The sequence below is a fragment of the Ornithodoros turicata genome, chromosome 5 (assembly GCF_037126465.1).
Source record: "Ornithodoros turicata isolate Travis chromosome 5, ASM3712646v1, whole genome shotgun sequence".
NCBI classification, from domain to species: Eukaryota; Metazoa; Arthropoda; class Arachnida; order Ixodida; family Argasidae; genus Ornithodoros; species Ornithodoros turicata.
In genome coordinates this window covers 62136856-62162002 of record NC_088205.1, presented here as the reverse complement: position 1 = coordinate 62162002, position 25147 = coordinate 62136856, and the positions used below count along the sequence as shown (strand labels likewise).

General features: G+C 48.2%; 1 protein-coding gene across 1 annotated transcript in view; it reads right to left on the bottom strand.

Annotated features, from left to right (window-relative positions):
* Positions 1 to 673: 673 nt before the first annotated feature.
* The window catches only part of LOC135396116 (uncharacterized), a 90613-nt gene continuing 66139 nt past the window's right edge, over positions 674 to 25147 (bottom strand). The window contains exons 4-8 of the mRNA XM_064627157.1: positions 22897 to 22989; positions 5408 to 5467; positions 2391 to 2474; positions 1205 to 1429; positions 674 to 814 (exon numbers count right to left, since the gene is read on the bottom strand). Of these exons, the coding sequence (XP_064483227.1) occupies positions 809 to 814; positions 1205 to 1429; positions 2391 to 2474; positions 5408 to 5467; positions 22897 to 22989 (468 nt within the window). The 3' untranslated portion in view covers positions 674 to 808. The remainder of the gene's footprint in view (positions 815 to 1204; positions 1430 to 2390; positions 2475 to 5407; positions 5468 to 22896; positions 22990 to 25147) is intronic.

The following is a 25147-nucleotide window of genomic DNA, read 5'->3' as shown; positions in this document are numbered from 1 at the left end:
TATGTGACATTCAGGTACCTGTTCAGGTGACACCTCTCTTGTTCCATCAGTTCTCAGTAAAAAAAAAAGAAAACAATTCAGAGCATATAACGGGCCATGCATACCATTTTTAATACAGCTCATTGAAGTGTGTTCTGGTGAATTGGCTATCCTTGAGTTGCCTATGTATAGCTGTATATATTTCCTTAACATAACATTCTTATACACATAGTTGATCGCATTAGAGTTCACCAATTACCATCCACCATGCCATACCACCATGCTGCATGAGCAGAGCAACTTTTACTGAATACTTGAGATGCAGTGAAACTTTTTATAGATATGTTCATTTGGTGATTATCAAAATGACACACAAATACACCTCATTCCTAGATGATCCTGGGCATATACCCAGAAAGTGTTGTCAGCTCGATGTGAAAAAAGTAGATTTTTCGCATCAAGCTGACAACATTTTCTGCGTAGTTTCTTATTCGGCGTTGAGAATTACACCCTTCCACATGATTACACCCTAACAATGTTGACGGTGTTAAACTACACCTTAAAAGGTGCGTGCCCTGCACATCAGGGTTTACACCCTTTAAGGTGTAAAAAGATTTAGAGTGTACGATGAAGCTGTTCGAAATAAGCGTCGGCTGCTGCTGCTTTCATTCTGTTATTTACCACGACTTCAGTAAGTCGATGCCGAATAGAAACGCTTCTTCCGCAGTCTCAAGCTGCGTCCATGGTATAAAATTTGAGCAACCATATTGCAGCCAGCTTTTCTTGGCATCGGGGCTGTATGTTAGGCCTCCTTTCGTCCTCCGTCCGTTCATATCTAAAATAATGGAACGAAAATAACATTAGAAAAGCGACGAGATAGTCATTTGCCTGCACAAACGTGGCAAATGGAGTATCAATTTGTTCTCTGCTAAAGTGACAACGGCACTTCGCTTCATTTCGACGTAACTAAATTTTTAACCATCGTGCCCATTAAGTGAAGCTCAAAAATGAGCAAGGCTCCACTAAGCGGTGATTCAGTGACTATCAATGTATGTACGCGTCCTATATTGTTAGTAATTCGGACATCGGATAGAAATCTACCGGTGACACAGAATGCCACGGCACACAATTTGGCCAGGTGCTTTCAGTTTCTTTAGCAATAACGCGCCACGCCAATATTTGTGGGCTCCAGCTGAATTAAACAATCATGCAAGACCTATGGTACCTCTATGAGTGGAGTCGTCGTCGCTGACTTGTCGAAGCTATCCTTAGTATCATCGCCGCTCACTCTTCTTAGGCTGCATGGGTCCGTTGTGGACGTCATGTCCAACGATGGTTGAGAGTTTGCACTGCCACCAGCAGCAACCACGATGGCCGAAGAATGGCCTCCTGGTTTGTTCTTGTTTCGCTCTGGTACGCCCCCCTCGTGATAGCCCACTGCTGTCGGATCCTGCGAGTTGTGTGCGAGGACAATCAAAAAGATCAGAAGTAGTTTAAGATGAATATTGTACACCGCTGCGGTTATACGTCCCCAGGCAGCACAATGTACCGAAAGCCGAGTGCAATAGGGGTGGACGGTATGTGTCTTATCAATGTTATTTAGTTGCAAAAGCGTGTTCAAGGCCTTCCACCTACCCGTCCACCCCTATTGCACTCGACTTTCAGTACATTGTGCTGCTTGGGTCGACAAGTGCGTTCAAATCAGTGGCAATCATTACTTAGCAACTTGCGTAATCCCGAAGTTGCGACGTCATCACATATTCGAAAAGACAATTTGATCGCAGCCACTCTGTTTGCACCCTTTCTATCTACTATCTATGCGAACTATAAAGAAGTAGCATGTGCTCTCTTCCATGGGTCTGCGGGAACGATACACTCAGAATGGGAGCAACGTATTCACACACGGTACAAGGTTCGCATCATCTGACTTCCAACCAAGGAACCGCGTTGACTATACTGCACTCCACAACAGACGCTGACAGCAGGGATCCCTAACACTATACTAATACCAGCAAGCGCCCAGCTGTAAGCAACCCGGCAGGAAATTGTTCAGCTGGACTCGACACGTAGTTCACACAAGTACGATCTCACGTTAGAGAACACCGTGGATTCCAACTTCGTTTGTGTTCTTAGCTCACTGTCGTGTGAAAGCGCTTCTCTCATTTCGTAGTTACACGTTCGACGACTGTATCTGAGATGCGATGACCTCATGTTTATCCACAGATACCGTTGCTGTGTTGTGTTAGCCAACGTCTACATTGCAGTGTTAGGGCTACCAAGCTGGTTTTATGGAGGCATTTAACACGTGCTAGCTTTTCTACGGGATTCTGTCATTTTGAGGGAGGAGTCGATGCGGACCTGTAAGAGGACTATGAACATAAATGCGGAGTTTAGTACATTAAAAGATTTACCTGGACAGCCGCAACAGTATGTGTCCTTCCCCTGCCCACCATCAGTTCCTGGTACTGCGATATGACGCACAGCAAGCAGTATATCTGCAGCAAAGTTATATATTGTGTAGGTACACATGTAATACATCGGTGGCCCTTCTGCTTTCGAAAAGGAGGCAACTCTGAGGAATACTGGAAGGAGTACAACACGGAAAGAACAGGTCCCCAGTGCTCCTTTCCAATTCCCCCTCCCTTCCCTCCTAATTCCTCACCAATACTTTCTTAGAACATGCTGGTATGCAGTTAGACCTTGCACACAGTTTTTTTTTTTTTTTTATCAATCACTCAATCAGACCTCACAGGTGTACAAGTACATTGGCATACACAAAACACGCAGTTGGTTCCATAGATAGCGCCTCACAATGGTCTGAAAGCACCAATGTTTCCCGAAAGTACACAATATGCTGACAGCGTAATTGCGTGGGAGTGGAGGGGTTAGTTCTAGTTTTACCCTTTGCTGTGTCTGTGTAGCTCCATTAAATGAAGCACACTATGATAATACACGTGCACTGATCTTTGAGCACATTGCGCTCCGTGGGTCAACATGTGGCACAAACAATGGGCGCATTAAGCAGCTGCTCCAGAGTCAAAGCAGTATTGCATGGGCTCGGGGCATAGTGGTTAGAATGATCGATTTCCACGCCGGTGGGTGTTAAATGGTGTCATTCCTCCCCCCCCATGGCACCCCCTTGGGGGAATTCCCCACCGGTTGAGAATCCCTGAGTTTTACACCCCCTTTTCTTACACTTCTCAAACAAGCAAGCACGTTGAAATACTCATCGCAAAATTTTGCTACGCAAAGAAAAAAAACGAAACGTCGAGACGTCGACCATTCTTTTTTTTAATCTATGTGTTAAATTACCCATTTAATCAGTTTGTTTTTGTTCACGTTCCTGTAATCTGTAGTCCACGTCTTATTATTTCACTTTGATTCAACTATTATTCACTTTATTCACTTTTATTCAACCCCCGTTCGGAATTGGCAAACCAGGGGTCGCTCAGCGAGCGAGCGCCCGCTGTGCGACCAGTGTGTGGTTTGCCAATTCAGAACGATGCGCAGCTACCCAGAGCTGACGAGCCGCAAACACGGCGAAACACGTGTCCTCTGGTGCTGTCGCATCGTTCCATGAGTATCTGTTTCTCTGCGTGCAACCATAGAAACCATCTTAATCTGTAATTTTGAATTTCAAACACGTCTAGTGTCATTTACTTGTCTCTTTAATGGCTTTTTTCCGCAGATTACATATATATATAACCGGTATCGCATAAATATAAATACCCTGTATACGAGTCGACCAGACGCACATAAGGGACGCGTCACTCAAGTTAAACACGGTTACTTCAGCTCAAAAACTGTGAGGAAAAATGACCGAAACGGAAGTGCAGTGACGTAGTTCCGCTAGTTGTCACGCGTTTTGGCGGCATTCAAGTGACGTGGAGAGCACGTCGATGCACCTCAGTAACTTGGATCTGCTGTATGATAGTACTTTCTTCTACATCAATGGACTCCGCCCCAATCCTAAACTTTCACGTAGGGTCGCTAGCGTTATATTTAAAATTCACGCGCTCCAAAGCCGCTGTGGTATAGGCTCGCGCAATAGGTCGTGACGAATCACGGGCCGAAGTGATGAATTGAAAGTGCAGCTCCGCTGCTGTTCCGAAAGTATGAAGACGTTGTGATATTCAGAACTGTGGTCCCAGCTTCATTCATAAACGCACATTGCTTTCCAAATTTTCATACTCCTTCGTGAGAAATTTGAGAAAAACTACCGGGCGGCGGTTCCACTTGTGACGTCATACTTGGAACTGCGCGGATTGGATAGCCACACCCTGCCTGGCAACCAGTTTGTGTTTACACTCCGTCATGGCCGCTGTATCGTGCTGAAACAGCTGTCACGAGCTATCGGGGACCACCGCACCGTTTTATCATGTTTCTTATAAGGAATACTTCGTCTTCGAGCACGTTCTCGTTCTCAATAGCTTTGGTGGTGCTTTCTGCACGCGCAGCAAGTCCGCGCATAGTGCACTGCCAAAGCTATTGAGAATGCGTAAGTGTACGTCACACGTTAGGTGTTAGGTCTTGTTGGTAGCATGAAGCAAAGTGCGGGCACAGAATGTCCGCTCACGACGGCCGTCGTTACACGACGAGGCCATCCTGTAAGGCTTGTTAAAAAGACCGGCAAAACTATCTTTGAGGCTATTAACGACAGCAATTATCACGGAACACACCCAAAACATTCACCTTCGCCCATAGATCTCCGCCATCGCATCGACGATTTGGCGTTAGCCAAGCCACGAGCGCGGCTAAGCCAGGACGAAGCCGGGATTGGTCAGGGTTTGCCGACCACAGGACCGCCGTGCCAGGAAAATTTAAAAAATTGTTTTCTTAAAAACTACAAACAAATGGGTGAAAATTTTTCACATGTATGCTCCCTGTGCGGAAACGAACGCGCAGCCCAAGCATGGCTCCATTCTGTCGCAGTCGAAAATCGGCGGAGCTGAGCTTTAACGCGCGTTGTGGGACAACGACAAGTTGAAGATCGGGCATAGTTGAAGAAGTTGAACGAAGAAGAAGCGTTCCCCAAAAAAGGCAACATATGTTAGTATATGAACAGCATTGGATAACGCTATAGGTGACGTGCGTTGGCTAAAGCAAGTGTAACAAAGGCTCGTAGCGGGGGTCAGTCAGCGTCACACCTCTGGGTGCAAGAGGCACTACTTACAGCACTCATTGAGCCAATTACAAGCAGGAGAGCGGCCGGAAAGGCACGGTATATGCCCTTTCCTGCCCTTTCCCCTTGACAGGCACCTAGGTCTAACATGCACACGACGATATGAAAGCACTCTGAAATTCTTACACCAGAAAATGAAAGAGGTCATCATACGCTTTTGGTCATAACCTCCGCATCATCTTTTGTTTATTTTTTTGTGTGTATTTTCTGCTCCGTATTTCTTTGTGTCTTATTGTGGGTACTTACGTTTAGAGCACAGACGATGTAGTCCGCTACAAAGAAGACTATAGTCACCAGGTCATTGAGCTGCAACGAAAACCACGAACGTTTCGTCAGCAACGACCAAGTCACACAATACACTTCGAAATTGTAAATACATATGCAAACATAAACAGGAAATTGAGGGTTTGGGCCTACAAACTGTCAAGACACAACATCTACTACTATCATCCTGCAAGAAGTTCATGCCCCCCCCCCCCCCCTCACCTTCCCGCAAACACGTTTCCCGCAGGATCAGAATTTTTATGACAGGAACCTTAGCAGGGATTTTGGTGCAGAACTTAGCGTGAGTGCCTACGGAAGCTTTTGGATAAGAACAGTGCGGCTTCCAGTCTTCATATGGGTGCTCGCATAGCTGTGACGCACATACGTACACGCACACGCATAGAAATTTCGGCAGTGACGTACCGGAGCGGAATCGGGCCAGCCAGTCAGCAGCGAGAGGAAAGTGCACGTGACCGCCCTCTCTCCAGCACGGCGAGCACGGCACATAAACAGAAAACAGGGCTGTCTGATTCGTGGTGTTCAATATTGAACGCTTGGAATGTGAAGATGGACGAGTACAAAGACGTGACGAATTCTGTATTCTGGACAAAACTCGCGGACGAACTCGTAAGCGCATTTACAAACACAAACACGAAGGCTCATTGAGCCTTCGTGTTTGTGTTTGTTTACGTGTCTTGCCCAGCGCTCAGGCTTGGCTATCATGGAATTTATCCACCAGCTAGCCTGCATTTACGCCATTCTGTCAAACGTATTTACGCGTTTAAGCAAATGTATTTATACTTATCGAAGAGCGGGGAGGGTTGGTGCTGTTTCCGTCGGTGGTGTAATCAGCCGCCGGCTCTAAAGCGAAACGCACCGCCTCCAAAATATTGTCGCCACCGGTGCGCGTACTCGGAAGATCTCTGATTGGCTGCGCAATATATGTATAAATATTTGGATGCTCATTGGTCGAAAAAACTGGCGTCAGTTTCCTTCGCGCTGATTGGGCGAGAGTCATTTGATTGAGGCGCGCATATTCAAACGGTCGGTCGAACGGAGGAGAAAGAAAAACGTCAGAGGAGAGGAGAAATCGCGTCTATGCGGCCACGCGTGTTCTCTCTGACTGCAACCGTTGTGCACGCAGACACTAGGGGTAGTTTGAGGGTTTTGAATGCTTTAGATTTAGATTGTGGCAAACTGCTAATGTGAGAACGGAATGGCACATCCATCTAATCATCACAACAGCGGGAAGACGAACATGACATGGAATCCCTGCACCTCCAAAGGACGCAGGAATCGTCAGAGAGGAAGTGCACTCTTTCCGACGTACGGTGAACGGTAAGGGCCGGGTCCCATAGTTTTATGCGAGCAGCAGCAGCAAAGCAGCAGCGGTGCGGCAGCAGCAACACGGCAACATGGCAGCAGAGCAGCTTCCTGCTGCCGCTGCTCTGCTGCTGGAGGCGTCCCATAGCTTCGTTTTGAATTAGCGGCAGCAGCGGCTTAGGAAACACAAAACGTGTTGGCAACTGTGTCATTGTTTACATTTCGCACATTCCGAAGGCGTACGCAGCGGCTAAGCCTTTTAGTGCACACACCTAGGAACGCAATCCTAGGTGAAAGGCGTTTGTGTGAGAGATATATTGTGGATTTGGAGCTCATAAGTGAACTTTGAGATGAGTGTGGTGGTGGCCTGAGCCTCGTATTACCTGACTCTTCGTTGATGTGTAGTCAGCTTCATGACATATTCAACGTAGGTTCGTCCTACTGCTGTGCAGAACAGTCCTTGCTGTGTTGTGTGGAGATTCTTCTACGGGATTTTGTCGTATAAATATTGCCTCGTTACTATAGTATTCGATATTTTGTATTACGGTGACTGTCAAATGCGTACGTTGCTCTTAGTGAAATAAAACTGTCTAACGAAAACAAAGGCCCCTTCTGCTAGTACTCACTGCTTTCTGCCTGTTTTCACAAGGAATGGGTTCATTATGTATCTCTATCGAACCTTTTTTTGTTGTCTGAACGTTGTCTATCTCCATCTAACCCTTTTCAAGGGTCAGTTTCATTTACAACCACCTAGCAAGGTCTTGGAATACCGACCACAAGAAATTTGTTCGGTTTGGTTTTCACACGGCATGGGCGTGAAAGTAATTTGCTTGTACGTTATCAGGTCACGGGTTTTGAAGTACTTTCCAGAAAACAAGCGAACATGTAGCTACAACTGGTACACAACATATGTATCACGTAGGTTCGGTCGAACACTTTATTGAACTTTATGAACTGAATTATGTCCTGAAAGCGCACTTCACGCAGTCCCGATGATTGACCACTCGCTCCAAACTACTGGCAATCACAAGCGTATCCAGGTCTTCAGAATCAAATCACAGAACAACCAGAAACAAACCTTCTGCCGTCACTCACCGCCCTGCTAACCCTAAACACCGTCGAACGAAAACAATACCAACCAGCCTCCTGATTGGCTTTCGAGACCGGCTGCTCAGGCTGCAGAGCAACAGGGCAGCACAGCAACCAAAAATTCGGATACGAGAGCAGCAGGGAATTTCTGCAGCTCGGCAGCGCTGCTGCTCTCGCCCAGTGCTATGGGACCGCTCGTGTCGCTGCAGCTCTGCTGCTCCGCTGCTGTTGCTCTGCTGCTGCTGCTCAAATCGAGGCTATGGGACCCCGCCTTAAGACAAGTTTGATAACTTTTTTGTGACCGAAGGAAGTAATGCAGGTTTATCACGCTAAGTGTATTACGTACAACATTTACGAGTCACTCGGTACGTTAGCGGCGTTTCATTGTGCAGTGCATTGCCGTAACTTGTACGTTTCTGATATGCCGCTAATCAAATTATGTGTGGTTATGCTAGTTGCCCCTCACGCACGTCGCAGCCGTTCATTCACTGTGATCTACGAACATTTGTGACAAGTGCGCTTTGGTGTTTAAATACGAAATCAAGATCGACTGCCTATCATAGCAGTGATTTTCGTGCAGAGTTACGGATCATCAATAGATTTTATTTATTTTTTTCAGTTCTCCCGCAGCCATGGGCAACAACGACGCACATAGCTCAGCATTGGCTTCTGAACTGCCCTTCGATGTCGAAGCACCTAAAGCTCCAGTGAAGCCTGTTACAAGACGTAAAAAGATATGTACTGTAGCTTTTTCGAGGCAGTTCCCGAGGACAAATAAACTTGATTTGTCATACACCATCGCTTTTTGATTGTCTGCTTTGGGACAGCATGAACGTTGCTCTGCAGCTAGCGCCGAAGACAAACGACAAACCAAACGGACGAGGCTGGGGGGTAGGGGGGACGAGAGGAGAGACGAAAAATCCAAGGAGAGAAGGTGGAGGAGGTTGAGAAAGGAGGTCAGTCTGCGCATGCGCACTGGGCCCGAGCTTTTTTTCCCGCGCTGCACCTCGGAGACGCTGTGAGTGGCTCCTGGGGATCACGTGGTTTGGGCGCCCGCCATTTTCCCTGGACCATTGCGTAAACGGCAGCTTCCGGCGGGTGGTGTAATCGACAAAGAAATTTTTAGCGCGTTTTTAAACAATATGTATGTGAGTCAAGAAAGTTCTTTGAGAGTACGCTTCGTGTGTGTGTCGCCTTTCTTCATGGTCTCATGCGCTTACGATGACTCATTACCTGAGTCCCCGGTTTGACGTCTTGGGTATTTGTATGTGACTGAAATGGGAATGTGACTGAAGTTGGCTGTCATATTTTATCGCTGCTGCTTCCAGCACATGTTCGACACTGTCATGTACACTTAGTCTGATTATGTTACCGTGATTACTTAGAATCGCTAACCAAAGCAAGCGACTGACAGCATGACCAGCAACAAGTAACATGACCAACTGGAACCAGGCGAAGCCAGAAGCGCCTCGGGGACGCGCGGATGCATAAAAGAGGACGCGTTCCTTGACGGCTCGAAGTCTTACTGAAGCAGAAACAGATGACATTGCGTGTTGTCATCAGCATAGTTACAATGCAACTAGTGTGTACGTACGTACATATAGCTATACCTTGTCCACAGCAGGCAGCAGACGCGTCACCATGCCAACGACGCCCGTCGAGAATCCGTCGCATGCGGTTTGGAGAGCTCTGCTCACGTTCCGCGCGGTTCGGCAGAGACAACGCTGGCCCATTTCGGTTGTAAAATACGCTCCATGCGGTTAGCGCCTAACAGCGCACATGCGAAGTGTGAAAGTTATTACGCAACGTGTTGTTTGTGCATTTCGGCCACCGTGATTTCGGCACCCAGCGTGTTTGCTCGCTGCCTTTCTTCTTCTTCGTTGGCGGCTGTAGCGCTAATAAAAAGATTTACACGTAAGGTGCGTCAGCCTAGTGTGGCGACATGGGCGGCTGTAATGAAGCACGGTAGCAAACAAGCACTGCAACTACCGGCTGAGCGACTGGGCGTGCTTAGCGTGCTCTATCCCTCAAATACCCCACGTGCGACTCGCGGCGCTGCCGTCTATTGTCTACTCAAGGCTATGGTGACGACACCATATAATTTATCCGACATGATTCATCAGACATAGTCCGTAGTCATCTACTTTGAAAACGTGCTTCATAAACGGATGATAAATTTCAAGACGTCGTGCTAGGCGTGTTCGGTCCCTGGCAGGTCGTCAGACCTCCACGGGATAGCGCTACGTGATGCCATCCATTGGATAATGTGTTCACGCACAGCAGCAGCGGTGGCTTCCTTCGATCAGGCGTACCTATTTTCAACACTGAGGGCATACGGTTACGCCGATGGTTGGGTGCGCTTCGTTGAGGTGCAATACAAAGGCGCGAAAAGTGTAGTTTCCGTACCTGGTGGTCTATCGTCTCCGTTTGTCTTTACGTGTGGTGTCCGACAAGGATGCCCTCTCTCCCCCGCCTTGTATGCCCTTGCCATCAACCCTCTGCTCGGGAGGCTGTGTTCTCTCTCAGTTATCCTAAGGCTAAGGCTACCTATTATAGATGCCCGCCGCCTGTGTTTGCGTACGCTGATGATGTCTCCGTCATACTACCGCGCGAGAGTTCCCTAGAGTCAGTGTTGAAAGTGTCCGGAAACTACGGTACAGTTTCTGGGACAAGATTGAATAGGTCCAAAAGTGTCGCTCTTTTCTTAAATGTTCAGCCAACCTGTGCTGCACCGTTTCAAGTCCCGTAAGACCTTAGGTTAAAATCCTGGGAGTTGTTTTTGACAGTGCAGGGGTCTCAGCTGTCAATTGGCCTCGAGTATTCAGCCGCTGTAGTGCTGTGCTGCGAGAACTTAAGTTTGTTGAACTGCCGATCACTTTTCGTGCACGGCTGTTAGCAGCATGGCGTTACAGTCGCTTGTGGTTTTTAGCGGCTGTTTCATCCCCACCAGCGGTAATACAAGCAGCTATCACACGGCACGCGTTCCGCTTTCTGTGGGGCGGATCCGTTGAATGGGTCTGTAGGTCTCAACTCCACGGAAGCCGTGATATGGGTGGCTTGGGAGTACCGGCTGTGCCAGAAAAGTGCTTGGCGCTTCAATCGCGTATTCTCTTTGAGGCGCTCCGTGCGTCAGAGCACCCGGCCTGCGCATTAGTGCAGTATTTTCTAGGATACGCCACCAGGTGGTTCCTCGAAAGTCCCGTGCTTCGCCCCAGGGCGGAAGTACTCCCTGCTTATTTTTGTGCTTGTGTTGCTGTCGTGCGGCGCTTGCGTGTCGAATGCCCAGATGAAGACATATCCTTGTGGAGCGTCCGTGATTTCTACGCCGCCTACAGGGAAATGCGACCGCCAGCAGTGCAAGGCCAGCAAGACAAGCAGTGCCAACGAAATTCGCCTGGCGGCGTATCACTGCTGGCTGGCTTGATGCACGGCGCGCTAGCCTCCAGTGGAAGCTGGCCCATGGTGTCCTCCCACTGCGTGAACGTTTGCACCGTTTGCGGATATGTCGCACGGACGGTTGTCCGTCTTGTGGCATGTCTGAGGCAGCAGAACATTGTTTTTTGCGATGCCATATTCCACTTTTACTGTGGAGTAGAGCGGCGCAAATATTTGGGCTCCCAGCAGTCGATTGGGTCACCGTAAGGACGTGCGCATACTGACATTTAACGTCCGGGGTCTCAAAAACCCTAATAAGCAAGCCAAAGTAGTCAGTCTCGGGTACAGACTTAAGTGCGACATACTCTTGCTCAAAGAGGTACATTTTCAAAACAAGTTAGAGGTAGCCGCATTTAAGCGCAAATATCGGTTGCCTTGTCTTTTTTTTTTTTTTTTCGTTTTTGTGTAGGCAGAGATGCCGGCGTTGGGATAGTTATTTTCAGTCGCCGTCTTCTAAAGGATAGCAGGGTTATTTGTCTTGACTTTTTCATAGGCTATGCTAAGCGTTGGCTGGTGAACGTACGCCCCTGCATCCGGCATCTCTCACGAACCGTTTTTCCGTGAGGTGGAGGACTGTGTGCGAGTCAACTGTCCTGTATTGATAGCCGGTGATTTCAATTGTGTGACCGATTCAAATCGCGATATCCGCGGTCAGGGACAGGGTAGGCTTACATGGGACGCTAGAGGCCTGCGGCGGCTGTTGTCGGTCTTCGACCTGGTTGATGCGCGGCCTTTGCTTCATGATGACGTTTTCGCTGCAACATGGTCAAGGGGACCCTCTGCCAGTCGCTTAGACAAGTTCTACGTGCCCCGGTCCGCATCGACGTCTGTCAAGGAATGCGGCTGTCGTGACTACGTTTTCGGCGACTTATGTCAGCGACCACCAGCCTGTACTCCTAGTGCTGGACACTTCGCGTATACGTGGTCGCGGTGTGGGGACGTGGCGACTTGCCCCGCCCCTTCTCAACGATCCCGTCGTTGTCGCCGACGTTACTGTCCGCATCAGATAATACCTGTCCGGTCGCGACCCAACAGCCCAAGAATGGGAAGATTGCAAGCATTGGGTGAGGAGAGATGTCCTGCAGGCCTGGGGCAAGCGTCGTGCAAGAGGGCGTAGACGCGAATTGAACTCCCTTTCTGCGAAGATACGCTTCGTGTGCAGGGGCCACCCAACGACGTCACTGATGTCAGAGTACCTCGAATAACTCATTCACCGCCGACTCACTCTTTTGCGGTGTTCATCTGCTACAGCCCGCCAAGAACGCTTCCAGCCTAGATCGGTGGCCGGCCCTGAAGTCCTACGTTACCTTCATTCGGCATCAGGCAAAGCTCAGGCAACTGTTCACAGTTTCCAGCGACACGATGGCAACATCGCGGCAGATCCTTCCGGGTTAGCAACGGGGTTCGTTGAGTTCTTCCGTGGATTGTACTGAAACCCTGCATTGACTGCCGATGTTTCTCTCTGTGCTTTTCCTTTAAAAACTCTCCCGCCTGCTGAGAGCAGTACATTTGAGAATTCATTCACCTCGAAGACCTCGATCTGCTGTGCGCCGAGCAAAGCGTGGTACACGCCCGGGACCGGACGGGCTACCCGCAGAGTTTTACTCCACGTTCTGGCCGGTGCTGCGTACCTTCTTCATACAGGTTGTTCGACGTGGTTTCAAGGCCTCCCACCGTCTTTTGGACTGGGAAGCATTATACTTGCGCCTAAGAAAGCTGGTAATCCTGCAGATCCGGTATCGTGGAGGCCGATCACGCTCCTCAATGCCGACTATAAGCTCGTCACAGCAGGAATAGCCTTCCAAGTCAGTCAAGTGCTCCCGCTGCTCCTTCACGTTGGCCAATCATGCGGTGTACCAGGCCGTAGCCTGTGCGACAACCTGAGTGGGATCCGCGGCCTCTTGCACTACACACGACGTGGAGGGTAGTGGAGAGTGTTATAAAATTTAAATTGCCAGATTAGCTAAATGAATTTAGAATATGCTAAAGCCGCAACACAGGGAGGGGATGTATTGGAAATTTGGGGTGTGTTAAATGTAAAGCACCGGAGTGTTGGCGCTCTTCTGAAGCACACGATGCGGTAAAAGCAATGGGGGGTTAGAACTGGCCTTAGCTGCTCATTTTGTTGGGGGAAATAAAGCGAATCTGTTAATTAAGCAGATAGGGAATAGTAGGCTAAAACGTTAAAGAAGATGGGCTCACTAATTTTGTGACCCATCTAATCAGTGAACTATACAAGTCTCCCTTCAAATCCGCGTACGCGGTGAAGGTAGGCAAAGAGGACCTGGTGATTCATATATTGGAGAAAGGTCCCTTGATAACGCGGTCCGCCCCTGGGTGGGCCGTGTCTTTCTACGGGCTGCCTATGAAACGGTCGTCGGGGTCGTCGGTCAACGGTCATCCTTTGTGGTGCTGTTCCCAGAAAGATCTTTTCTAAAATCTAATACGGACGAACGGTCGCGGGGCAGTACTGCTTGCAGTACTGCTCCTGGAATTAGCTTTCCTACAATAATCGGTGAACAATATAGGTAGTCTTAATCCTCTCGGAATACTTCCATGATGTCAGTACATACTATTTCACTTACAGCAGCTCACGGTTTTGATTTCTTCCTGCCTTTTTTTTTTTTTTTTTCGACGTGTTGGAATCCCGGCACCGGCTGTGCTGTCTGGGGTTTCCGGCAGACTTTTCGGATTAATGTAGGCACGGTCCCCCTGAAGTCGGCCTAGGACGCATACTAACCACCCTGTTCCCTACTCCTTCCTGCTGTCCTCTCTCCACATGTCCACGTCTGTGAGCCGTTAATATACTCATAGTTGCTTCGCGGCGCTAACCCGAAATTTAAAAAAAGCTCACGTTTTTCGCAACTTATCTAATCAGACAACAATACTACCTCCATAACGACAGCTCAAACAAAAACAGTCAAAGCTTGAGTTCCTGTTAATACGCAATTCCGCACTGTTGTAAATCCCACCAGAGAGAGACAAAAAAGTAGTCGATCGCGTTGTCCAGGCTAGGAAAGATTAGAATATAAGACAAAAATTTGCAGATTAGCAACGTGATATACCAACCAGAGGCGGAGAGTTTTCATTTTCCCAGGGGGGGGCAAGGGCGCACCGCGAAATAAGTACTCTGGCGGGGGGAGGGGGGGGATATGTTTACTAAGAAAAAAAGAAAGGTAAGCCAGATGGATGTCGGTGTGTTATTCCAAACAAAGAGTGAAATGGGGAAGACAAAAAAAGCAAAGAAAAAGAAAGCAAAAGAAAACAAAAAGAAGGAAAGAAAAGGAAAATAAAAGAAGAACACAAAACTAAAGCTGAAGAATCACACACCCTGGCGGGATCTTATGATGTATGCAGAACTGGTATAAAAATAAGAGGAAGGAAGAACAGAAAAAAGAAAAAACAGAGAGAACGTAAACAGTGAACATGTGCACAACTGAAGGCATTACGCCTTTGAAAACTGACTGCAACAACAACAACATAGATGAATGGATGATGATGATGTGGGATGTTTCCCTGCGTTGAGTGCAGGACCCTACCCCAACAAAAGGAACAAAATGCATTGAATCCTCGGTGTTTGACCCGAAATGCGCGCAATATTATGAATATGGTCAATGAAATGGAGCTGCGGGAGTTGAACCCGCTCCCAACGGATATGCGTTCCGAAGATTCTACCGTTACACTTTGAGAACACACGAAAACGCATGCACGAACCCAGAACCCGAAGGAAAGACGATTTCCGACACGGCATCGTCACCATCCCATACGTCAAAGGTGTATCAGAATCCATTCGGCGAGCCCTCCTCCCGTTAAAAATCAAGACTGCATTCAAGCCCTGCCTGAAACTTCGTTCACTGATTTCCAAGCCAAAAGACCATATTCCCCCTGAGTCCCAGACGGGTGTTGTGTATAAAGTACAGTGTCTCGGTTGCGAGGTGTCCTACATTGGAGAGACGGGCCGCAAGCGCAGTACAAGACTAAAAGAGCACGAACGAGATGTCCGCAACTCAACAAACGCAACGCGATCTAAGACAGAGCTCACCGAACATTGTTGGAACACAGATCACTCTTTTGACTACGCGAATGCTGTGACCTTAGCTAGGGAACAAAGGTGGGGCCCCAGGAAACTGCTTGAGTCATGGCACCTGCGAGGAGAACCTTCAGTGTGTAATACCAATCGCGGCCCCCTCCCCGAAGTGTTCGCCGACCTGGTTAAGTAATCCGCTGGTTGCGGTCGCCTCTCATTTTGCTTTCACTGATGATGTCCCCCGCATGGGAGACGAAACGTCTGCATTAAAATTGTTATTTGTTGCGTCAAGCCGGTGTGTAATTTCGTTGTTTTCTATCGTTACACCTCACTGGCAGCTGCTGGTAACTTTCCGACTGCTTCGTTTCATTGATCTGATTGCTTTGGGCGAAATTCAGGCTATGTGTTGTGTCATCCTCTGTGTTTCTTCGCCTCACTTTCTACTGTGATAATGAGTATGGTGGGCGGATACATATTTTACAAATTGCAAGATGCATTTTTGGGGTTGGTGTCTCTTCGCTCTTTTGACCCGGGCGCGCCGAGCCCCAAAGGTTGGTGTCAGTCTCTTAGCGGGACTTCCCGGGGGAGGCGGCGCCCCCCCCCCCCCCTAGTTCATGTTCCGGGGGGGCAAGGGCCCCCGCGCCCCCCCGCAGTCGGCGCCTATGGTCTAATATGTTTGGGCTGTGCGAGCATTAGAATATTTCGGATCTCGAGGCGCATCACTGTTCCGAATCGAATACGAAATTATGTGTTCAATTTTGAACCCAATCAACATTTCTTCCAAGCTGAATACATACAGGAACAGCATGACTCGAGGCCTGATCCCATGGCATCACAAAACACCCGCGCTACTAGGTAATGGCAATAAGGAAATGGGAAACTGTTGTACGATTCACGGAAATTGGCGGCCGTGCAGTCGTCCGTCAAGTTATGCAAACGCAAAAAGAAAAAAAGTCAAAAAGACGAAGCACCCGGTGACACGGCTTTTCTTGTAACCTCCTCACTGTTGCTTCAGATAGCTGCGTCGTTTCAACCTTTCTGCCGCTGTCATCAGAAGCATGAAAGAGGGAACTGAAGAGGAGACTCATCGTTTCTTTCCGCAGTATTCTACGTTACGTGACGGAGTAATTAACGTGGTCGACATTTTGCGCAAATAAAATTTTCCCCAGCTATTTTTATTGTAGTAAGGTAATGTGTTTTGTGTTGAAAGTGGTTGAGAAAACGAAATGCTCTTTCTGTTTCGGACAAGAAAATACACAAAGAAAGACAACAACAAACAAACGAAAAAAAAAGTTACGCTGACTTGGCACATTTCAGAGATCTATTCAGAACATTTCTCGCGACTGAAAATCGAACAAGTGCGCGCAAGTCACACCAAAAGTTTGTCGATGACAAGCGCCAGTGACACCCCGAAGTAGAATTTTAAGCCTCTGTTTTGTGACAAATTACATGACACACCCGCTGTATCGGCATGTGTGCTATACATGTATTCGGGGTCAGTGAACACAACAACGCTTCGTTTGAAAACTATTTGTTTCCTATTTCCTTTTTCTGTGTATCTGCTGGCTTCTTTTTGAAAATTACCCTGTGTAAATTTGAGCACAAACAAACAGACTAGTGCCCCCACTGCGACGACACAACCACTTCATGGTAAAAGGGACGGAAAAGTCACGTGTCCGAAAAACCCTGGGTCCGTGCGCTTGCAAGCGCTCATTTCGAGGTGCTGCTCCGCTGCATAGAAGAGCACCGACGCTTTCCAACGCCCTGCACATGCAGTGTTCATATCTCTATTGTGTGCATTTTGTATTTAGGACGCATCTCTCAATCAGAAAGAAAGATGTTGTCCTCCTCCGCGTCTCAATAGAAAATCTCATTTTTGTACAGCAAGAAAACCACGTGAAAACAAGAGGACATTACGGAACTTGATTGAAATAAAACAGCTGCATGAAATTGACTCAGCAATAATGTGATAAAAAGGAAAATGTTATTGCTTTCTAACGCCGCGTTCACGAAGGGACAGGTACGTCGCCAGATGTGACGAAAGTGCATTCAAAGCAACATCTCTAACTGGGCGCCGTTTCTTCTTAGGATGCGTACGCGCATCGTATATTCTTGAGCGAAGAGGAGATTCGTTTTAGATCCATTCTTGCATATTTCGCGCTTCACATATTTCAATATCAAACCTCAATCGAAGCGTCAATTCTCTGCACTATTTACTGTGCATGCCCAATAACTTTCCACCATCATTTGAATCTTTGTATGCGGTCGCACTCGCAGTCTCATTTCGATAGCCGGAATATCAACGATTGTACACTTTGCACAGAGATACAGATGCAAGAATTTTGCCTCAAGGCACGACAGGAACTATAACAGTTATATATAGATATATATACTTATTGTACAGATATATATACTTATTGTACATGATTCTCGTTTTACATTGAACCCTGAAGCACAATGGGGAAACTTGTCATATCCAGAAGTCCCATCCCGTTCGTCTACGTGTGTAATGTGCAGCGAAAGTTCCTTTCTAAATGAGCCACTAAAGGCCATGGGAGGTACACTGTCATACGTGGAGAACACAACAATCTTGTGCGCAGTGTTATCATTATCCGTGATGAGAAATGCATCTTGCGTTAATTCTACAATCTCAGAACAGAACTTCACCGCATAGCACGTTATCCGCAAACCATTGACATGAATGATAGGATCACCCCTTGTGATTCGAAGAGCCAGGGGGCGTATAGCATTTTGGATATATGATAATTGCTATAAAAATGCCTATCTCCCCCTATCTCTTCAAATCGGAAGCTATAAGCATATCATTCGTGTCTGTAGTCGGCGCACAACATGCTATGCGGTGAAGTTCTGTTCTGAGAGTGTAGGCTCCGCGCAGATGGTCACACAGCGAACGAACAGCGTTCTTCGACTCTCGGTAAAATTGGCAAAAATCATCGTTTGGCATTCAAACGATACTCATGATAAGTGTGGAGTCAGAGGCGCAGTATTAAAGGCACGGAAATAAGAGCGGCCGCAACACTTTCTAACAAACTTCGAAGTTCGCCTCTATCTTTCCTTGAAGTTTTCTCGATGGAAAAAAATATTGCGCAACGTCATTTTGACGTCGCGGAACTTTGCCAAAAGCTGTATTTTCCCTTTCCTTGAACTTTGGTTTGATTCACAACACGGGCCGTCACGTGGGCCAGGGAAACTGTCCAACGGCTGTCTTTCCTCATATCTCCCGAATTGTTTACATTGGTGAAATCTGCAAAGACACCATCCCACCCGGGCAGCCAAAACGTCATCTTGACGTCATGAAACTATTTCAAAGTGCGCGCGTCTCGGTAGCCTTGACCTGAGGTTTGATTGACATTCAGGAGCGCTCACGTGGGCCACGGAAATCATCCAATGGTTGCCCTCCCTCCCATTTCTTGAACTTTCTTCGTGTTTCACGATACGACAAGTCTAGCACCCCAGCATAGCTGTTGCTGCCGGCGCAGTCTCAGCAGCTGTTGTTGACGCTGCCTCTAGTAGACGTCACTGGGAGCTGTTTTCGTGTATGATACACTGCAATCCTCATGTTTCGTCGCGAACCGGTGGCGTGAGTGAGCGGAAAAAGAAAAATCGGAAGCAGCTCCACTCTCAGAGCAGAACTTCGTCGCATAGCAAGTTGTGCGCCCGCCACTGCTACGAATGATAGGGTTATCGGTTCTGATTTGAAGGGAGAGTGAGCCGTACGCCTTTTTGTAGCAATTATCATATATATCAAATTCCTATGAAAAGGCGTACGCCTCCTCGCTCTTCGAATCAGAAGCGCTAACCCTATCACTCGTGGCAATGGTTGCCGGACACCGTGCTATGCGGTGAAGTTCTGTTCTGAGAGTGTGGCAGAGACGTCACATCAACGAAAGCGTTGGCTTTAAAATTCATTTATGAATCACTGTCTCCGACTGTAATTTCCGACGTCCCCTTTTTTCGTTCGTTTTTTCTTTTCGTTCTTTTTCTTTCGACGTCGATGTTCCGACGTCCCCTTCCTCCATACATCACGGAGCCAGAGCAGCACTTACGCGCTCCGACCTGCAAGATGGAGCGTGAGAGTTCATGGGGAGTGTCACGCTCCGGAAAAAGAGCGACACCGTTTAGTAACAAGGAGCGCGCTCCCTGCGCTCTGGAGCAGCTCGACTCGTCAGAACGGAGCGCTCTCACACCAGCTTCGGCAGTTGTTTCTTTTTTCCTCCAGCTCGGAGCACTGTGGCTTGTAGAGCATTAGTACCGCCAGTCGAAGATACGATAAGAAAGTTAAACTATACTCTAAAAACTGAACTTCACCGCATAGCACGCTCTGCGCCTGCCATTCCCACGAATGATAGGGTTATCGCTTCTGATTCGAGGAGAAAGGGAGGCGTACGCCTTTTTGTGTCAATTATCATGTAATCAAATTGACACAACAAGGTGTACGCGATTTTTGTGACAGTTCTAAACAGCAGAAGTGTCACGAAGTGTCACAAAAAAAGGCGTACGCATCCCGTTTTCGGCAAATCATGGCAGATAACGATACCATTCGAGATGATGCTTGGCTAGGAGCGTGCTGCGGTGAAGCTCTGTTCTTAGAGTGTACGCCCAATTGAAGTTTTGCAGTGTTAATAATTTAATTTGAAAAATCATATAACAAGCAAAAATGTGACAGCGCTTTTCGAACTTTGATTTGGATCCTGGCGGTCGCTTTATGGTGTAGTCTTCCTCGGAATGCGCGCCTCAGGGCAAACTGTCCATTTTTCTCAGCGTGAGGGAGGGCCAGTTTTTTCCTGCAGCTCGGGCTGTTGACCTCCCTCCAGCGACGCAGCGTCCGACCCATCACCCTCGCGTGGCCAGCTAGCCCGTTACACGGGAAGGCCTGTAGAAAAGGGCGAACAACTATATCGCGAGCGAGGCAGAGTCGGGCGAAGCTGGAAAAGCAGACAACGAAATTTATCGAAACGGGATTTCTTGACGTGCATTGTGATTTCAGTTGTCTCGCGACGTAAAGCTCCGAATTATTATGGCGTGCATTGTTCATTGATGTGCTCTCGTTGTAAAAGCACTCACTTAGAAAGAAATCCTATTTCCCATCGTAGAGGCTGTAGTGTATTTTTCTCATGAGGCTTATATAGAGAGTTTTCTTGCGCTCTATATATTGATATTGGGGGGGGGGGGGATATGTTTAATAGAGTGAAAGAAAAAAAAACGGAAATGTCAGCCAGGCTATTGCCAGCTTGCTATTCCGAAAAGGAAACTAAAAAAGAAAGAAAAAGAAAGGAACTGAGAATGAACAAAAGAAATAAAGGAAATGAAAAAATGAAAGAAAAACAGGCACGCAGTGCAGTGCAGTACAGGCATGAAAGAAAGTTCCAAGAATGTCCAGTCAGAGGGCAGACGCAAGGTCCGAGTCTTTTAAGAAGCGGAGCAAGGCTGTGGTGATGGCCCACTGAGTAGGCCGAGGGACGGGACCGACGGCTTGGTCGCAGTCCCAATGAACAGCAGCACTCTTGTGCCCAGGGGCGGATCTAGAGGGGGATCAGGATGTCCTGACCCCCTCCTAAATTACTGTTTTCAAACATTGTGTAATTGACCTAGGACGGGTATCTGCCATACTGGCTAAGGCTGGACCCCGCTCTCGGACAAACCCTGCATCCGCCCCTGGTTGTGCCTGTTAAATAAAATGCAGTATGTCTTAGAAGTATTTCTATTTTATGAGCGAAGTGCATCACAAGACAGACATAAGTTATTAGTACTGTGCACGGGGAAAAGGCTATTATTATTTCCTTCGTTTCAATTACTCTGTAATCGTGTGAGCTTATCCTGCATGACAGCATCTGCTGCTGTGTGCAAAGTGTGCGACACATGAGTCGTGTTCTGCAGAGATAATCTGGGAGCCTCGTCTGAAACCTCTGCTACGTCAGATGGGGAGTATACGGAGAGGACGTCCCTGAAATCGATAGCTCGTGGTTTATTCTGACTTCAGATGTTGCAAGATTGTTCCTTCAGACTGATAGACTCGTACCGGCAGACTTGTACGTAACGTGCTCCAAGTAATTCATTCACTAGTAATTAATTACTTTGTTGAGTAATTCTGTGAGTAATCGATTACAGTAATCTGATAACAATTTTGGGTAATCGATTACCGAGTATTAATCGAGTACTGAGTAATCGATTACTTTTATATCGACTAACCGTAATTCATAAACGAAACCAACCCACAGGCTTTATCACAGCCTTTCCTATGTGCTTTGCTTTCCACGACAATAAGTGAGTATTCACATACACTACACCGCAATAAGTGGAGATCATTGCAATAGCATCTTGTACGTGTATTTTGAGTGCCTGGGTTCACCTTAATCTCTTCCTGCCGCAACCTGCTGTATGTACAGCAGGTCAAGCTTGGGTCACAGTGAGTCACCCGGAATTTCCAAGTTAGAATATAGCGCGACTGAGCGCTTCTGTTGTGAAGACCTCAAGAGTCAATGCATTGGAAAGAGATGCACAGAGAGATTGCTCAGAACACTGACTTCGTAGTTGCAATTGTCCTTCGTCTTCGAGTCGTCTGCCATGTCGAGTAGCTCTCCTGATTTATCGCCATGGCTTCAGCTTTTCGGAAATGTTTATGGTGATGGAGAGAAAAGACGCAAGCGATGTGTTGTTTAAATGCGTAATGTGTTTACATAAACAAAAGCTCTGATCCCGTTCAAAGGCGATGAACTCCAACCTCAGAAAGCGGTTCAAGGCATGTGTAATTTCACGAACTTTAATTAGGTAACCGTGTGACTTATTATTATCGAAAGTAACGGTCAAAGTAACGCGTTACCTTTTTAGCCGTTACTTGATTAAAATTTTAGCTGAGTAATTTCTAACGGTAAAAATTACTTTTGTCGTAACCGTAATGAATTACCTTTTTCGAGTAACGTGTACAAGACGTGTACACGTTACTCGACGACATACTGCCGTCCCTCAAACACAATGATGGTACAGCTCCTTGAGGCCGGCCACGCCAATACGGGTTGCTGTGCCTTGGAATGAGGATTGCAGACAAGTGTGTCGCAAGTAGTACTTCGAACGGAAAAGTGTAAGGCGTGTGAAATGGAAGCAGACGTGTGCGTAATTTCTCTCTCTATAGTATGTTTCGCTAGCTCTTTTTCTTTCCTTTCTTTCTTTTTCTTTTTTTTTTTTCACAGGTGTTCGTCTGCCATAGTACCGTACAAGGAGCCAAGGGCTCATTGTAGCCATGATTTTAACTGTTGCACCAGTTTACTGTTACAATTACACTAGTTTCGCGTGAGGTCTCCTTATTCTTCTTTATCATCAGCATCATCGTCATCGCGTAAGGAGCATGACGCTAGAATCCGCTAGAGCAACTTCGAATTATTAGAATGCGAGAGTTTGACAAAGAAGGGTCAGGTCTGTAATACGAGCATCAGACAAGGGGAAGTGCTATACTACAATGTGTGCAACATTCCAATCGTCAACACCAGCTACAGCCATTTTCTACGGAGTCACTGCTACACACTCAAGACAACAGCACTGAGCGAAGTCACTGAGCAAAGAAAATATATAGGGTACTCACCGCGTCAGCTAGGATACAAAATGAGAGAAGCACATCCAATAGTGTAGTGAACCCCACGCACACAACCCAAGGTAATAGGAGGTAACGGTTATCCTGTAACCAAGGACGTAATAAAATGTTACTCGCAAATAATAGCACATACTGTAATTGCAGTCAACGGAGAATTTTGGAACGTACACTATAGTTTTGCGTGCGCTACGATAAGACGCTACGCTTTCAAAATCCGACGAAAGAAAAGCACGTGTAGCGCGATCCACGGAGGGACAACCGGAAGCCTCGGAAGGTCAACCGAAAAGAGATTTATTCGCAGCGGACGGGGACCGTGCCACCGTGCTAAGCTCGGTGCGCTGCGATGACGATGATGCTGCATAGCCCCCCCCCCCACCCCGCTGGAGGAGACTTATAGTCTCCAAGTGACTGTCTTGAGTGATGGGCTGGACGGGGGATGTGAAAGTGGAGAGAAGCTTGCCAAGGCTTCAGTAGAGGCGTCCGAATTCAAAACATGGGCCGGCTTTAGTCTGTCGTTAGAGACAGTCTCCTCTCTGCCGTTGACCTTGATGATCGAGATCTTGGGGGTTCTCGAGAGAACGGGATGAGGCCCAGTGTATGGCGGTTGCAGAGACCTGCGTACGGCTTCGGTCCGCAGAAACACGTGGGAGGAGTTCATGAGATCGGGGCTGACGTAGGGAGACTGGCTGTGCCGCTCGCGAGGCGGGGAAAGCCGAAGGCAGCGGAAGGCTTGCTGCAGCTTAACGAGGTAGGCTGCCGAGTCACCTGGGGAAACCGTGGTCTGGGAAGCGTAGAACACCGACGGCAAGCGAAGCGTGGTGCTATAGACTAATTCGGCAGGGGAACAATTGAGCTCGGCATGCAGGGCCGTGCGGATGCCTAGAAGCACGACCGGAAGAGAAGAAACCCATTCGGCTGTGTTTCCAATGCACATGAGGGCGGCCTTGAGGGTGCGATGGAAGCGTTCTACAAGGCCGTTAGTTGCCGGATGGTAAGATGTCGCCCGGAGACGCGAGCAGCCTAGGAGCTTCGTGAGTGCGTGAAAAATGGCGGACTCGAATTGTCTTCCCCTGTCGGTGACGAACTCCGAGGGGACTCCGAAACGGCTGACCCATGTGCTGACGAAGGCAGAAGCCACCGAGTGGGCGTTCATGTCGGCAAGGGGAACGGCCTCTGACCACCGCGTAAAGCGGTCGACGCATGTCAAGATGTACCGTTTCCCTCCGCAGTGCGGCAGGGGGCCGACAATGTCGATATGTACCGTGTCGAAGCGGGCGTCGGGAGGAAGGAAGCGGGACAGAGGTGTGACGGTGTGGCGGTGGATCTTGCATCGTTGATAGACCTGGCAGGCCTGAGTCCAGAGCCGAACGTCCTTGGTGATACCGGGCCAGACGTATCTTGCGGAGACAAGCTTGACAGTACGCCTGACACCAGGGTGGGCAAGGTTATGAATGCTGTCAAAAAGCGCCCGGCGAAGGCTTACTGGAACGAACGGTCTAGGGGTGCCAGACGAGGTATCGCAGATGACGGATGAAGTAGTACCGGGCACCAGCACGTCTTGCAAAATCAACGCAGACGAGGAGCGTCGAAGGGCTTCGAGCTTATTGTCTGTTTGCTGGAGCTGTGCTAGTCGGTCGAGGGAAAAGTCCTGGGATGACTGAATGGCAGCCAGACGGCTGAGAACCTCTGCGGGAACGTTGTCGGATCCCTTGATGTGGATTATGTCTGAACAGAATTCTGACAAAAATGCCAGGTGCCTGATTTCTCGTGGCGAGTAGCGGGAACTGGACTTTCGGAAGGCGCCTGCCAGCGGCTTGTGGTCCGTCAGCAACGTGAAATGTCGGCCTTCCAAAAGGTGGCGAAAGTGGCGCACGGACATGTAAGCTGCCAGGAGCTCACGACCAAAGGTACTGTACTTGGCCTGGGTGTCAGTAAGCTCTTTAGAGAAAAAGGCTATTGGGCGCCAGAAGCCAGAGATATGCTGCTGGAGAACTGATCCGACTGCCTGGTTGGAGGCGTCAACCATCAAGGTTGTCGGGGCGTCATGGGCAGGGTGGGCCAGCAGGCTGGCGTTGGCGAGGTTTGACTTCGCTTGGTCGAAGGCATGCTGACGTTCCCGGGACCAGTCGAGGGCTGCGGAGGGCTGCTCAGGAAGCTTCAGCATCTCCTCGAGGGGCAGGAGGGTGGAGGCACAGTGAGGAATAAACCTCCTGTAGAAATTAATGAGTCCCAGGAATCTGCG